This window comes from Hypanus sabinus, chromosome 16 (genome assembly GCF_030144855.1).
Source record: "Hypanus sabinus isolate sHypSab1 chromosome 16, sHypSab1.hap1, whole genome shotgun sequence".
Classification (NCBI taxonomy): domain Eukaryota; kingdom Metazoa; phylum Chordata; class Chondrichthyes; order Myliobatiformes; family Dasyatidae; genus Hypanus; species Hypanus sabinus.
Genome location: NC_082721.1, coordinates 22474714 through 22487830, shown reverse-complemented (window position 1 = coordinate 22487830; position 13117 = coordinate 22474714). Strand labels below are relative to the sequence as shown.

The 13117-nt window shown below is 39.0% G+C and overlaps 1 protein-coding gene across 1 annotated transcript in view; it reads left to right on the top strand.

Annotated features, from left to right (window-relative positions):
* haus8 (HAUS augmin like complex subunit 8) overlaps positions 1 to 13117 on the top strand; it is a 71419-nt gene that overhangs the window by 12652 nt on the left and 45650 nt on the right. The window contains exons 3-5 of the mRNA XM_059991246.1: positions 6280 to 6310; positions 7182 to 7366; positions 9758 to 9788. Of these exons, the coding sequence (XP_059847229.1) occupies positions 6280 to 6310; positions 7182 to 7366; positions 9758 to 9788 (247 nt within the window). The remainder of the gene's footprint in view (positions 1 to 6279; positions 6311 to 7181; positions 7367 to 9757; positions 9789 to 13117) is intronic.

Genomic DNA, 13117 nt, shown 5'->3' with positions numbered 1-13117 from the left:
GAACTTCAGGAGCTGCCAGAATGATGTTGAATAAACATCAGACTGTCTTAGAGGCTCCGACTCCAGATTTCTTCCTCGGAGTTTACTCCTGAAGTCTTTCCCATAAGTGGGTATAGCCGCAAGGCAGTGTAAGTTTTAAATCAAGAGTTTTCTTCTAGGTGTACTGCCTTCCCAGGTTAATGAGCCCTACCTGCCCAAAGCAGTTTTTAAGGTGCCAGTGACCTGCCTTTGGCCCTTCTCCTGTCAGTGTAAGCAGTTTTGCCACGTGATGGCCAGGAACTCGACTTGGTTATCAGAGGTTAATTTGAGATGCATGCCTTTGGGAGCACTTTATAGGTAGTGGGAACTTATCCCCACTACTACCCTGGCTATGACAACTGTTTGGAACCCGAAGTAAGTATTATATATGTGTAAATTATAGAGAGAGTAATATCTGGCTTTTTGTGGAGTACATTAGTATTGGATTAATTAGGGTTGTTATAGCCGGGGATTAGCTCCCACTACCTAATTAAATGCATTCAATGGCATGCGTCTGAAAACTAAATTGAGCTCAGGGCCTTCATGTGTGGCTCAGCTTGAAACCCAACAGAACAATTTCTGCTGATAGAAGGGGTAAAGGCAGGTTACTGGTGCCTTAAAGCAAGTCACTTTGGAGAGATGGGGCTCCTCAGCTGTAGTTGGCAGCTTATCTAGAAGGAAAACTATGATCTCAAACCTCAGCTGTCTTGTAGCTATACCCACTTGTGGCGAAAGCTTTGGATGTAAGCCCTGTGGGGGTGGGGGGGGGGGGGGGGGAATGGGAGATGGAATCCAGAGCTGGAATTCTTAAGGCTGTCCTATGTTGAGTTCAACACTAACTGGCAACTCCAGTGATGCTATTTTTGCCAAACTGTATCAGTCTTTAACGTTTCTTTGGATTCATCAGCATTGTGGAGAGGGAGAGCCTGCTACATGGGCAACTCTTATCATACTGCCTTGGCTTGCTTATCATGTAGACAGCTGGGACATCCCTGACCAATGGAACACCTCAGCATTACAGTGGAAGTGTGAAATATCTTGAGACAATGTTTTCCTTTCCTAGAAAATAATATTTTGTATTTTTTTTAATGCATCTCTGTATCTCCCCTTGCATTTAAAGTTAAATTCTCTCCCATGAAGGAGACTCACAAGGATGTTGCTTGGATTGGAGAATTCTCTGTTCAAAGTAAATTTGTTATCAAAGTATGTATATATCACCATATGCTATCCTGAGATTCATTTACTTGCAGGCATTTACAGGACAATAAGAAAATAGGTAAAATTTTTCATAAATTCTAATATAACAGAAAAGGAGGTGGAATTAGATAAATTACCATTAAGATGTATTTAAACAAACACATGGGTAAGGCATAGAAGAATGCAGGCAAATGGTATTAGTGTAGATGGGCAGGGCTGCACAGTTGTTAACACAATGCTATTACCGCTTGGGGTGTTTTGGAGTTCAATTCTGATAAACTGTAAGTATGTCTTCCCTGTGGAATGCTTGGGTTTTCCCCGGGTGCTCAGGTCAGGTTTCCTCCCACTGTCCAAAAGCCTGCTGGGTAGGCTAATTGGTCGTTGTAAGTGATTAGGTTAAGGTTGCTCAGGTTTCGGGTTTGCTGGGATGCTGTAGCTCAAAAGGCTGCAAGAGCCTACCTCGCAATGTATTGCTAAAATAAAATTTAAAAAATAAAAGGTCAGCATGAACTTGGTTGGCTGAAGGGCTCATTTCTGTTGTGTATGACTCTACAGCTCTGTTAATTTCATAAAACCGAGCATAATGCTTTAAGTGCTATAGTTGTGTAATATCATATTTGTCTATGTTTAGCTATGCTCAGTCTAACTAAATTTTTTGTCTATAGAATGCTGCTTTATGCCGTTGGTGCACTTGCTCATTGGTTTCCATCTACCTGTTTAGTGTTTTCTTTGCTCCTCTAATACCTGTTTGCCTTGTCTGCTCCTCTAGTATCAGTTATTTGTCATGTCATAGCTGGGTGTGTTAAATGGCTGCTGTCAGCCTGATGGGTTAGTGGATTTAATTCTCAGAATTTGTGCAATAAAGATTAGTGAGTGGTGTTTTAAAATTTTAAGCTTGGAATGCAATCTGTGTGGCTGCCTGGTCTGCTAACTTGATGCCAAAATTGAAAATTTAATCTTTAAGCAGCAGGCTGCATTGTGACTAATCATCATTGCTTCAATCCTAAAAGATGTGCAAGGTAAATTGTGAGAGTTTTGGTGGATTTGTTTATGAAAGATGCTTCATCTTGGTAACGGCAATGTGGCTGACTACCATCCATTCAAGCTTTTCCTTTGCTCCAGTGCTATTTGAAAAGCATTTTGTGGGTTATATTTTGCCAGGGTAGTAATTGGATTTTGGTGGTCTTCTTGGGTTAGGAAAGATGGCTGATTTGCTTGGTAGTTGTAGCTTGTCTTGCATGAGAAGATCAGCTACATTGGCAAGTCACCGGTGTACTCCCTGTAATGCAATTAGTTGACCGCTATAATCTTTAGTGAAGAATAGTTAGAAATGTGATGTCAAATTAAAATCACACATCATGGATGCAGCCGTTTGACCAACTGAGTCCTCACTGATCATTAAGAACCTTCCTATGTAATCTTATTTTAATTTCTTCACGTGCCAATCAGCTGCCCTCAGATCTTAATACTTGTCTATGTATTGAGTAACTTGTAATGACCAATCAAACTGCCACTCAGCATGTCACTGAATGTGGGATGAAACTGCAGAGCTTGCAGGATATCCATGTGGTCACAGGAAGCAAATGCGAACTGCACATGGACAGCACTAGAGTCTGGGTCATTGGGGTGGAGAGGAAGTGAATCTCAGGGTAGCATATATGTACTTTGATCATAAATTTACTATGCTGTATCTAAAGTTGTGAGCTGAGAGTTACTATGGTATTTTTTAAATGTATTCTTATTTTCTTCTGTGTTGGCACTGGCTATGTTTTAAGTAATCAGACCAATGGATGTAGTTCATTTGCTCCTGGCAACTGCGATCGATAGTGACATAGTAAATCTGCAACACATTTCTAATTTATAATTACAACAAGCTGTCGATACCAGCTTCAATAGATTATTCAGCTGGTAACTCAGCACAGAAGAAGAAAGTTGCTGACTTCATGGAAATGGTGTTTGTAATGTAAGGAGTTTGTATGTTCTCCCTTTGACTATGTGGGTTTCCTCTTGGTGCTCTGGTTCCCTCCCACATTCCAAAGCTGTACAGGCTAATTGGTCACATGGATGTAATTAGGCAGCATGGGCTCATTGGACCAAGGGACCTTTTACAATGCTGTATCTTTTTTAAAAAACAAAATAAAATCACATTCTCCCTGTATGTTACACTCCAGCTGACTTGAGGCTGGAGAGCATCAGTTGGGGAGATGAGCACCACTGTTTACTTTGCAAATTACGTAGTTTGAAAATATATTTATCTTGCATTTAAAACAATTAAAACATGTTGACTGTCTTTGGAAAATGACATTTTATTTTAGGCTGATAGTTTACTTTCTGTCAATGGAATAATTGAGCACGTGAGATTTTTACATCAAAAAGATGAATTCTAGATGCTGGGCTATTAATCCTGTTAAGTATCCGTTTGATTATCTGCTGAGCTGCAAATTTGAACTGTCCTGCAAACCAATCCCAGCCTGCTGCTGCCTGACCTGTGACTGCAATCAGTGGAAGTGCCCCTATGTTGAGCGATATTGCAGACTGTTTTGGAAATTGGTAGGGGAATTATCTGAAACTTGATATGAAGTAACCATTGGACATGATTACTTGTCTGGCTGCATTGTTTAAACTCCCCAAGGCTTTTCATGACCTTTTTAAATGTCTCTTAGGATTTAAGTGATAGACTTCATAATTTGGAAAAATTGCAGCAGTGTAAAACTCTGCTGTGGTATTCAGTGGTGATTTAATCTAAAATGACTTTTTGTTTTTTTTAATCAAACCTGGTCTCTTCAGTAACTTGTACAATAATACTTCGAACCAGTTCATTTTCTTGTATCAAGACAGTAAATGTTGGGAATTCTTAGCAAGTGGGTGGGGGTCCTAGATTCCGTTTTATTTTAAGGTTTCAAAGGAAGATCTGTCTAATAACTTTGTCATTTGCAAGCATGTCCTTTTGGTACTTGAGTCTCGTTTAGAGTTTACTGGTTATAGAGCTAAGTGAGCCTGTAAGCAGATATTTTGATAAAACCAAGGCTGGATTTATGTTGGTTGAGTCCCTGGTCTTTAGACCTTTTTGATTTTTAAAAGAATGTAGCATATTGTGCCTTTTTACATTCTTGAGGATATAGATAGTGACCTGGAAAGGAGCTCCTGAGCATGTGGTCAATATAATTCCCCTGGCATGTTGATTAACAAAACAGAGGTTGGCAGGATATAAAACTTTAGTTTTAGTTACTGCTGGCAATCCCTTGAAATCTTTTAAACACAAAAATCTGCATTTTATAGATCACTAGCTATCTCACTCCCTCTCTTGAGGCTGCTCTTGTAACCTGTTTCTTTCAATTAAGTAAATGAATAGTGATAGAGGTGCCCCCCCCCTTTACAAAGGTAGAGCGTTCCTATGAAACCTTTCTTAAGCCAAAATGGCGTAAAGCAAAGAACCATTAATTTATTTGGGGAAAATTTTCCTAAAAGCAAAAATCCTCTTTGTAATGCAAGAACAGGTTACTAATGTAGGTCTTTGCTTTTAAGTGGCATAAAGCGAACATTTGTAAAGCGGGGGACACCTGTAAAGCAAAATGAAAAGTCACTGCTTGGGTTGATGCAGGTGGGCAGTTGGCATCTGAAAGAAATTGGGTTAGTTTTGATCAGATTTTGTGGGATTATGAAACAGTAAGTGAGCATCTCTGCATTTATTTGACCAGTATCAGTTTGCAGTTAACTCATTTTATCACTGTTGTCATCAAAGAGAATGTATAATCAAAGTACATATGTTACTATATAAAACCCTGAGATTCATTTTCTTGTGGGTATACTCAATAGGTCCATAATAGAATAACAACCATAACTGAATCAATGAAAGACTGCACAAACTTGGGTGTTCAACCAATGTGCAAAAGACAACAAACTGCCAATACAAAGAAAGTAATAATAATAAATGTTGAGAACATGAGATGAAGAATCCTCGAAAGAGAGTCCATTGTTTGTGGGAACAGTTCTCTGATGTGGCAAGTGAGGTTGAGGGAAGTTATCCCTTTTGGTTCAAGAGCTTGATGGTTGAAGGGTAATAACTGTTCTTGAGCTTGGTGGTGTGAGTCCTCAGGCTCCTATATCTTCCTGATGGCAACAACAAGAAGCGAGCATGACCTGGGTGGTGGGGGCTATTTTCCTGAGTGGTGGGGGCAGCATGATTAATGCTGCTTTCCTGTGACAGCATTCCGTGTAGATGTGCTCAATGGTGGGGAGGGCTTTGCTTGTGAAGTACTAGGCTGTATCCACTTTTTGGAGGATCTTCCATTTCAGGGCATTGGTGTTTCCAAACCAGGCTGTGATACAGCCAGTCAATATACTCTCTACCACACATCTTTCGAAGTTTGTAACAGTCAGACCAAATCTTTGCAAGCTCCTAAGGAAGTAGCGATGTTGCTGTGCCGCTTTTGTTTTTTTTGTGATTGTGTGCTGTGCCCAGGACAGGTCCTCTGAAATGATAACACTGAAGAATTTAAAGTTGCTGATCCTCTCCACCTCTGTTGCCACGATGAGGACTGGCTCCTGAAGTCATTTATGAGCTGCTTGGTCTCGCTGAAATTGAGTGAAAGGTTGTCGTCGTAGTGGCATCACTTAGTCAGATTTTCAATCTCCCTCCTACATGATGATTCATCACTACCTTTGATTCTGCTAATGACAGTGGTGTCATTAGCAAACTTGAATATGACATTGGAGCCGTGCTTAGCCTCACAGCCACACATGTAAAGCATCAGGAAGCTTGAGGCTCGGTCACTGATGTTAATTTTTTTTTGTTTGCTATTCTAACTCATTTAGTCTGTATTTTATGAAATGTTTGATAACTTAGTTTAAATGATTAAATTGTAAACTGGCATTAACTGGTTGCTTATTCATCAGTGTACCAACAATGGCAATTTTCTAGTAATGCAGAAATAGCTTTAATTCTGTATTGGTGAAATGTCTAGTTTTGTGTCCTTCTTAAATTTGTTTTTATCGAACTGTTTCTGTTCATAGTTGGCCAAAAATGCACGTGCCAGTGTAATTGTGGTTATCTTTGATTTGCAGCTTTAAAGGATGAATTAAGTGGATCTGGCAGGTGAGTATACAGTTGTTTTCTTTGAATGGATATATGCATGAGCTTGCAAAAAAATGTGTGTTTCTATTAAAAAGATAATGGTGGCATAATGTAAAGTGTCATTGCTGAGGAATAAATGAAAAATCACTGAAGTTTATTTATTAACTCTCTTCCATGTATTGTCTTGTAAAATATTTGACAGATTGAGGTAATTTTTCAGTATTTGGATTTCAGACCACTGTGAATATATCATATTTGACAACGACCATATGTGCAATTATGTTCTCTTGTGCAAATAAGGACTTTGGTTATTCTGGAGCAAGCATTTAAGCTCTACATTGATGGTAGTTAGTGTGAGTATTGTGATAGATTGAAATGTGCAGGTTTTCCATGGATATTCTCTGCAACATGGGCCCCATTGTGTTTTTTTACAGAACTTTCCGTAAGCCAAACAGTGTCTACCAATGTGTTGCAAAGAGATACCCTGTTTAATTACTTGAGAATTAATTCTAATCTGTTTGTAGTAGAAACAGTTCTATAGTAGGGCACCATTTCAAAGACATTAAAACCAAACATAGTGAGGGGAAAATCATCTAGGAGTTTTCTTTTATGATATTATTTAAAATCTCTAGATTTAACTTGCTAGATCTTGCATCTCACACATTAGGTGAATGTACTCTAGGGTTCTTGAGGGTCACTAATATTGTGCAACAGAAATGCAAGAATAGTGCCAACTGGAGGATAGTGTGGGAGGAAAACGATACTTGTTGCTTCAGTTTGACCGATTTCTATTTTGCTAACTATTAAGTGTGCTGAACATTTGCAGTATTTGGTAGAAGTAAGTTTTATGGTACACACTCACTGACATTCATCTTTTTTTATTCTCTCCTAGAAAGATTAGAACTTCATTAAGTGTGCCAGATTTAAGTGAATCAAAGAACTTGCCCACTGCACAAAAATCATCCTCGACAGCAATGAGGCCAACTACGATACCAACTCCAACAAGGCTAAGCTTGAGTCGGTGTAGTTCTACACAAAAAAAGTATGGCACTTCTCAAAACAAAGCAATCAAAAAATGTAAGTGTTGTAGTTCTGCTCTAATCTAATCTTTTCTCATAGTGCTTCTGTGGACATATCAGTGGATTTTGCTGTGAATGCTGAGTTTGTGTATAATTCCCCTCCTTAGTTGCAAGTTTAAGCTTTACCAGGAGATGTAAGTGTTTTTTGGAATGCTAATGAAATAGCATACAGGCAGTCCCCGGGTTATGAATGAGTTCCGATCCTGAGTCCGTCTTTAAGTTGGATTTGTATGTACGTTGGAACAAGTAAATCTGGTATTATTTAGCGTCAGTTAGTCAACCGTTTGTCTTAGTATATAGTATATATTTTACCTTTCTATGCATATAAAACACTTAAGAAATGTATGTATTCCAATAATTAAACCATTGCGTTGCTTAGTAATTGTGGCTTTCATCGGGGCAGGGCCTTTCACATGCTCCATTATTCCCACTTTATCCTTTAAAATTGTTCCGATCATTGACCGGCTGTAGCCTAATGCTTTTCCAATGACCAATGGCGTATTTCCACTTTATATTCAATCGTGATCACTTCCCATCAATGGAATAGAAACACTGTGGGCGGCAGGTCCTGACCTCCATCGGCTCCCCAGATCCACCAGGTCCTAAGAACCACCGCAATGAATTCCCCGGGTCCTAAGGACCACTGCACTGAATTCCCTGGGTCCTGAGGTCCACTGCACTGAGACAGGTTAAATGGGACAAGTGCGGGCTGTGCTGGGTTTGGGTATTTCATCCTCCACAATATTCTGCGTGGGAGTTTAAACTGGAAGGTGGCAGTGTATTTTTTACGAGGTCAAGTGCGAGCTCGACATCAACCTGGCACGGATGGTACGGGAGTCATTGGATCGACATCAACCTGGCACGGGAGCGGTCTGTCACTGGATCAAACTCAGGAACCTCTGATCTCGAGCCTGGCACTGATCTCACTGCGCCACCAGCCGACCAGAATGGGGGGGGGGGGGGGGGGGGCGGGGTCAGGGGGAATCTTGCTAAGAAAAATTTAAGCCAGATACAAAGTTACATACTCAACACAGTGTCGACGGCAATGACTTAAATGGCGGACAGCGTTCTCCTTCCTTGGTTCGTAAGTATGAGTTGTCCGTAAGTCGGACGTTCGTAACTCGGGGACTACCTGTATTTGTTTGTTTCTTATTATTGCTGTACATAACAGGATTACTATAGTTTCCTGCAATAAAGCAATATTTTAAGTGCTTTAGCTTTGAGGTTTGCTATGGATGGCATCAAAGTTCATGGGTTTGATCTTTTAATCCTCATATCTTTCTCAAGATAAGGAAGTTTTGATTTTTCATTTTGTCTTTTCATCACTGGGCCTTGTCTTTATTTCTTCATCAGAAAAGATGCTGACACATGAACAAAACTTGAACTAGTACAATGGCAAGGAGTCAAGATGCTGATCTTTTTGTTCCTCTTGCAGTAAAATAAATTCAAATATAGCAGTAGAATGTAATGAATTAAAAAAATGTTCTTGCATCTCATGAATCTAGTTATAACTATCAGGCAATCCTAGAATCATCATTGCTCCTGAGTTTCATTTCTCCTGATGCCCTGTTTTCCATTTTTCTCTTGATTTATTGTATTGTTTCCTCTTTACACTGATGGTAAAGATTTGAGTAATGTTCCTGCTGTTGCAACTGCTGGATAAGTAATGAGAAACTTCGAATATACTCAGAATTTCTAAAATGTTTTGCTGGTGCTTGGTAGCCTTGTATTAATGCAGTATTGATTTATAGAACTAACTAGCATTGTAGCAATTGCCTTCAAAACCAATCATGGGAAGTTATGAAATTGAATTCAATACATTTATGGGTAACTGCCAAAAAAATCCTAAACACTAAATTCTTTTTTTTTTAAAAAAAGAAAATTCTCTGGTTCAAGTTAACTACTAATATTTTAAAACTGCATCAAAATGCTTAACTAATGAATAACTTGTTATTTTTGAAATATTTGTTAATAATATGCTTAATCATCTCCAAAGATTCTGGTGATAACACTAAGTCTGGTAATGTTTATGTATTATGAATAAATATTTTAAAAATGTGGGCAAGGGGATTCAGGGTCTTTAAAGTCAAAGGAAGTATAGTTCTTCAGCCATTATGTAATTATGCTTGGCAAAGTAATTTGCCCTCTTCAGCATTTCAAAGTAGTTGTTTTGTAATACAGAAATTACTGCCTGAATTTTATTGAACGTTTGTCAGAATTTTACAATTTAGTTAGTGGACAGCAGATTAAACTCCATGTAATTGAAGCACAAATGATTACCGTATATAAATGTGACAATTTTATTGGAGTGGTCTGCATGTCATATTTCGGATATACTGATGCAATCTTTGTAGTTAGAATCTGTTACTATGATTTTTGTATTTTGCAGCAACTAAAGAAGAAAATGAAGTGTCGGACTTGTAAGTGTTAAAAATGCTTATATGGATTCTTTGCTGCTTTTGAAGTGGGATGTTAAGAATGCTCCTTGACTGCTTAATGAGTGTTTTACTTTATGAAACTACTGCATCAATATTTTATATTAGATAGTAAGGGTGTGTATTTGTCTCAGCAGGTCTTGTATACCAACTTGGCTCATTGGCTAACTCGTAACAGTCACGTGATTTAGCAGTGAGAAGGTCGCCTTTCATAAACAATATACGTCTAGGGTCAGTGTGATTTGGGGTTCAACCAGAAGGGAATGATGTGAACCTCTATTGAATGAATGCTGTGTAAATACTGCCGATACAGTTATTGCTAGCCCAGAAGTGACAGATCATACACCAGCATAAAATTATAAAGTGTATTTGTCAAATTTACAGTTACAGGAAAAAAAGGACCTCAACCAGTACACGGTGCACATAAACATCAGAGCTTATATCTGGAGTAGTTGGGGCGTATCACTTTACTCATGCACTGGACCCATGGCCTGTGTGAAAGCACCTGCCATAGTCTGAATTTCCCTTGAAGACGAACTTGAGCAAACTGGCTCCCTCAGGAGTATTGGCCCTTCCTCCCTAGAGCCATTCATTTTCACAAAGCACTCCTTGCACTGGGGACTCTCTTAACAGCCTTTTGCAGCATCTTTCCTTGTGCACCACTCCATAACTCCTGCCAAAAGGACTCCAAACTAGACTGCCGTCCTTCAGAAATCTCTTCTTGCCCAGCTCTCTAGAAACTTCTCTACATCCCAAATTCCTGACACAACATTCCGAAGTTGGACAACATTGCTCCTTGTCTTTAGCTGAAGCCAAAGCGCTGTTACCAGCAGGGCACACTGCTTTTACAGAAAGCTGCCAAAATAAAATGCCTCACAGCATAGCAGTGGAAATTTTAACCAAGGCATTTACAGGTGAATGCAGTTGCAATAAGAATTTGGACTATAAAAAATTGGCTGCAACCACACTGATCAATGCATATCAAGTCAGCAGGAGATATTTTCAGTTATCAGATGTAGTAGATTTTTATTATATAGCAGTTACATTTTTATGGAATTAGACAACATACTTGCTGAAAAAGGGCAAAAGGCAAATGTATCCCATGATGTGATCCTAAGTGATAACACATCATGTAATATTGTCTGAGGATCACAAGCAGGAATTGCCAGACTAAATATCCTCTTAACAAATATGGGCAAGGTTCAAGGGTAGTAGGAGACAGATCTAGGCAGCCTCCAAATGCCTAGTTGGTTTAGCCTTGGAGAAGAGACCACATTGAGGTTAACGATGTTGAAAATTACTTTAACCTGATTGGCTCAGTGCTGATAAGAGGATAACTGCATTGGATGGAGATGCCATCACTCGACATAATGTATTTTAGAATGTTGTGAATCAAAATGTGTGGTACATACTTTGTAAGATGAATGGGCCTATCTCCTTGCAGGTGCAGCATCAGAGAAAATAAGGGTATTTGTGCTTGGCTTAAGGATGGATTGTGTGAGTGATCAGTTTCTCAGACCTGGCGGGAAAAAAAACTCTTGTCTACTTGACAGCAGAGATTCCTGCTTTTCTGACTTTGACACTCTATAGTAAGCATCACAAAGCACTGGAAAAATGCTGCTAATGCTGTTTCTGTAAAGCTCTCCAATTTTTTTTTTATTTTGGCTTGTCCTCTCCCAGACCAACGGCCTCCAAATGGAGGCTCCAGTTGCATATGGTTGGCTTTGTTTGGTAGCTTGCATTGCTCTAACACTTGATTCCTGAAACAGGCAGTTTGTTTGGAGCTCTGTCATGGGAAGATATTACCAAATGGACAATAAAAGATTCAAGTATGTTCCTAAAGCCTCAAAGACATCCCACATCCCCATATACTCGTGAGAAGCTATCTTCAGGATGGTATTGAGAACCTTGCATCCATGCATCTGGAACATACCAAAGCCGTGCTTAAGCGGCAGAAGCCATTGCACTTTCCCAACTGGAAAAGCAAGGACTTAGTTTGCCATCTCTAGTTCCACCTGTGGGAGAGTCTACTTCCACATTTGGTCTCATTGGCTATCTTGGTAGCCACAAAATTAGATAATTTATTCTGAGGAACTACTAAATGAGGAAGGTTCCTCCTTCAGTTTTCCCCATGAATTTGGTGTTTGAAATTGAATTTGAGGGTGTAAATTAATTTGTGAATAGAACAGGATAAACTTTTGGGAAATGAAATATTATAAAGAGAAGTGATAGCAAAATTTAGAAGTCTTCTTGAACTTTGTTTAGAATATGAAAAACACTGTATCTGCAGATTTGGTGGAGTTAGATGAGGGCTAGAGAGAGCTGGAGGGTGGGACGAATTTGTTGCACTGCTAGAGAGTCAGCATTAACAGGATGGACTGAATGATGGGCTTTACAAGTTCAAGTATATTGTCACTTCAACCACACAAAGCAACGTTTTTCTGGACCAATGTGCACAGCACGATACATGTTCTCACACACAACGTAAAGAAATATTGTCACAAATTAACAAATAAGGTACATTTGTGTCGCAAGTTTAAAAAGTAAACAGTACAATGCTACTGGCACGTCATCTGTGGTGAGAGCTGGGTGATGGCTGGGAGTTCTTTTGTCTTTCTGCCTGGGAGAAGAAGCTGTTTCCCATCCTAACTGTTCTTATCCTAATGCCGTGGCTCCTTCTGCCTGATGGTAGGGGTTCAAAGATTGTGGGATGGATGATGTGGATTATTGACATTGCTAAGGGCTCTGCATATGCATTGCTTACTCATTCAATGATTCTATCAACTCATAAGTGCTGTAATTGGCTTTAAGTATTGCAAAGACAGCTTGCTGATGTGTACAATAAAATTTGCAACTGGCCCATTAATTTCACACATGGGTATACATACAGGCTGGAAATTTGGAGCTCTTGACTTTATTTTTACATTAACTATAAACAGTTTAATCAACATGGGTTCCTCTTGTACAACTTTTTTTTTTGAAATTTCCACTTGGCTTTGTATTTTGGTACCTCTACAGCCCTCTGAATACACACCAGACAGTCTTAACTGATATTTTGAGACCTCTAAGTAAGACAAACAATTCATAAATCATTCTTTTCTATGATAAATTTCAAATGTAAATGTTATCCCTTTTAAGCAGAGTTAGTGTTATTGCGAATAGAACTTCCCATCTGTTGTTTAATCCAGTACGACCACTGAATATTCAGAATCGGGTTTAATATCATTGGCATATGTTGCGAAATTTGTTGATTTTTGTGGCAGCACTGCATTACAATGCATTATAGAAAAAAGTTACAGTAAGTATGTATATAT